This window comes from Rhagoletis zephyria, unplaced genomic scaffold (assembly GCF_001687245.7).
Source record: "Rhagoletis zephyria isolate East Lansing unplaced genomic scaffold, Rhagoletis_zephyria_1.1 Rzeph_scaffold_29617, whole genome shotgun sequence".
Taxonomy (NCBI): Eukaryota; Metazoa; Arthropoda; class Insecta; order Diptera; family Tephritidae; genus Rhagoletis; species Rhagoletis zephyria.
This window is the reverse complement of record NW_016186674.1, coordinates 1-4,072: the sequence shown is the minus strand read 5'-3', so window position 1 is coordinate 4,072 and position 4,072 is coordinate 1. Positions and strand designations below refer to the sequence as shown.

General features: G+C 33.1%; 1 protein-coding gene across 1 annotated transcript; it reads right to left on the bottom strand.

Annotated features, from left to right (window-relative positions):
- Positions 1-604: 604 nt before the first annotated feature.
- LOC108382942 (uricase-like) lies at positions 605-4,067 on the bottom strand (the record flags this gene model as incomplete). Its single annotated transcript, XM_017639312.1, has 3 exons — positions 605-620; positions 681-1,193; positions 4,016-4,067. Coding segments are annotated over 2 exons (525 nt in total), but the record flags the coding sequence as incomplete, so codon positions are not given.
- Between the last annotated feature and the right edge of the window lie 5 nt (positions 4,068-4,072).

Sequence of the window (4,072 nt, the reverse complement as noted above, 5' to 3'; positions counted from 1 at the left end):
GTTTTGGTTTTTCCTTAATTACGAAGAAGCCTCTGTGAAGTGCAGAACCAAATCAAACGACGAAGAAAATTGATTCAAGTTGAACATTTGGAGACACACTTATAAATCGGCTGTAGCTTGCTTTTATTTGCTAATCCCGTCAGAGGCAGCATATTAAAATGATAATAAAAAATTTTGTTTTGTATCTCCGAATTATGAAAAAGCATCTGTGAAGTGCAGAAAATAAACTGAACTTTTCCCCCTGTGCGACACGCCTCAACCGTCTCCAATCGTGACCAAAATTTATATGTAATATCTTCGACTGCAATTGCATCGACGTAGGGGTTGAGGCTTAGGAAATCTGCTGGTAGAAATTCGCTTCCTACATTTAAGACCACCCTAATGTACATATACATAAAATTAGAATGCAGTTAAAATTCTTTGAGGATAATTTTGAAGTAATTTTCAAAACTTACTTATTATACATATGTATTTATACAAGTTTTAGTAATAGTAGCACTCGCACCTCAATGGGTTAATTTGTTTATTTACAGTTTTTTTGACACGTTATAGTTTGCTACAAGAGAGTTCGATTTGGTTGTCACTTCTAGCTTGTTAAATATGTCTTGATGAGAACCGCCCTATTAAGGTTAAAACACTGAAATATATTTACGAAATTAATTTATTAAAAACATATTCACTTGAAAACGACCGCAAAAATATGTTCGTATAAATTGCTAGCTATTTCTCCAGCCGATCCAATTGGGCATAACCAATGCCCAAAGGTGTATCGTGTGGATTGGCAATAATGACATCAGCTTTCGGCTCGATCGGTGGAAAACGTGAGAAATCAAACGGAAAATGTCTATAATTCGGAAAACTTATTGCTATGCTGCAAATCTCAGGCATAGCATCAAGCACCGCGCGCTCTGCTATATAAACTGCATATTGTACGCTAGTAATCACCACACCCTCCACCGGATCGCCAGCAAAAGAACGCAGAATCAAGTCACGCACTTTTAGCCAATTAGTGGAAAAATCAATGCCATCCACTTTGGAATACTGCCAACGCGCCTGCACTTCTGTACATAGTATGCGATCATCCATATCGCCTTCCGAATATAAGTCACCTTTCACATAGCCAGTGAATGGCGCACGCGCTGTCTTCACAATACGCAAGCCATGAAAATTTCCAATCAACAATGGTGGGGCATCTGAAATTTGTATGTTTAATAATGAGAGAGGCGTCTGCGCGTTCGGAGGAAAAAATTTTTCAGTGAGAACCACGAATGTTAATTCTAAGCCAGACGAAAGCTGAATCATTTCAACTTCCAGATCTTTTATCATTATGGTGAACTGTCCATTTATGGAACCATTTTTCATTTTATGTTAAAGAAAAGTTCGTGTCTAAATCTTTCGTTAACTTCTTTTGCATAGTTATTAGACTAGATTTGTTCCTTTATTGTTCTCTGTAAGAAAGTTCCTGGGACTTTAACTCCCAAATTGTTCTTCGACAGATAGTTCGTAACAATTTTGTTCCCGTTTTTTTCTTTTTGCCAAAACGTTCAGGAGAAATTTGTTGGGATTTTGTTCTCGTAGAGATGTTCCCGAAAGTATTGCTCGCATTTTGTTCTCTCTGGGAACGTTCCACAGGGTTTTGTGCTTATATAATTCCCAGTGAGAACGTTCTCGTCAGTTTTGTTCTCAATTTGGTTTGGTTTTGCCGCGTTCTTGCGAAAAAAAATCTACGAGAACAAAAACAAAGTTCGTCGTACACCCCTGAGTCTGAAGTATTTTTGCAAAACATTATTTTTTTTTGCCAAACCTAGGCAGTGTTGCCAGTGTAAATATTTTGTAGCAAGATTTATATGTTATTTTCGACGTTTAGCTATTAGCTATTTTTGAGCTTTTTTTTAAAATCGGTTTAGCTATTTTTGCTATAATTTTTTTTTATAATTTCCCTATTTTTACACGGAGTTTTATCATTTTAATGAATATCAAACAGTACAAAAATTGGTATTCTGACAAAACAAACAAAAATTCGAAACACACGAAGCAATCAATATGCTTACGAAACTATAGTAAAACTGCGTTTGTAGATTTTCCCTCTAGCGTAAGATTTTTTTTTTAAAGGACCCTGCAATTTCAGAGATATGATTACTTCAAAAAATTATTTTAAAAAAATTCAGTACAATCTAGAAGAACAAATTATCCAAATGAAAGTTAAAATTCGGAAATTACGAGGATTGAAAATGCCTTTTAATTAATATTACTTTCTTAAGCTTGGTAAAGTTAGAAGGACGAAATTTGAGAATGAGGTTGGGTGTATCTTAGTCCTTAACATCTACTTTTCATTGCTTACTTATTCTTAAGAAAGAAAAAATTTGATCTACCTTAGTTCTATAGATTTTGCTCTTTAATTTGGTTTTTGAAATGATTTTTTGTAATAATCATATTTTGCAAATTCCAAATTCCTTTAAAAAATCCTGAAATATTAGGGCTGTTCATTCACAACAATTAAAATGCACACGGTTGCCATGGCAACAAGCAAACAATTTACAAATTCAATTCCAAGACCATTTCCACAACATCGTGAACAGCCCTATAGTAATATCTTCACTGATTCGTCGAAATGCAAAGGTAATACAACTGTGAAACTAAACCAAGGTCATTTTTATATTATAGGAATATATTTGCAGATTTCAGCTAAAATTGTATTAATAATTACTAGTCACAATTATAAGGTATTTTGCTACACCAATTCAATATATGTAAATATTTAAGTTCATATTTGTTTGCGTTATAATAATCTAGTTAAAAAAATACATTCAAATATGATGTTATTTTTTTAGATAAACGTTTATTTGGCTATTTTTGAAGAAAAATATTTTTAGCTATTTTTTTGGCTATGAAACAAATTTTTAGCTATTTGTTCAAAGAATTTACCTATAAGCCTCAAAATTTTCTGGCAGCACTGAACCTAGGGTTCGCCTTTTTAAATTTTTCAGTGACACCTACACACATTCGGCAATAATTTTTTTTTTTTAAATAGTTTCACTGGAAGTATCAAAATATTTCAAGATAAAACTTATTTAATGAGGAGGGCGGCCCTCCAAAAAGTAGACAGGGGTAGTTTCAAATACTGTTACAGCACAGTAAACCAAAATTGGTATTTAGTGTTCACAATTCACTGGAGCCTTTATTTTTCACTCAAACTGATTAACTTTTTTTTAAATGCTGGCCCATAGTGCACTGTGCGACCCCCACGTTCAATCAACAAGAAAAAAATTAAAAATTCGAAATTACCAGGCAAAAACTTATTTGGACATTGTTTGGACTCAGGGGTGTACGGCAAACTTTTTTTTCTGGCCCGGTCTCATGTATATACATAAGTATGTACATATCGTGGCCTGGATAAAAATTGTCGTAGGCGCTGTTTTGACGTGTTTTAGTTATAGATGCTGGCATATTTGTATCTTATAACATTTTTGTGTATCGTTACTTTAGTGCAAATTTGTATCACATTTTTTTCGTATGCAATAAAAGGTGGATGCAAAATTGTTGACAAATGAAGCATACGACAAAATTTTACTAAAGAAAATCCTTCATAAATTAAAAAAAAAAAACAAGTAATTTTTAAGCAAAAAACGAATTCAACTTCAATTCTCTTCATGATCCAATGAACGGGTTAAAACCAAATTATAATGGGACCACCTGTGAGGTAACACCTTTCTTTAAAAAAAATAATAATTATAGAAATCGGTTAACGTGGTCCAAAGTTATGCGGTAACACACATAAAATAAAAAATAAAAATTTAAAAAAAATATCCGACAAATTGATAACCTTCTCCTTTTTGTGAAATCGGTTTAAAATTAAATAATTTAAAAATATGGTGAACTTAGTAGTAACAAACACACCGAAAGTAGCATACGACAATCTTTTATCCAGGCGACGATATGTAGAGTAGAAATATATTATGTTATGTATATCAATATTATATCTAAAAACGTTTGAAGATCTAAAAAGTTCACATACCCCTTCGCCTCACAACCTCACAACTGTGTGTGCCATTCGTGTTGCGCATAAATGCAT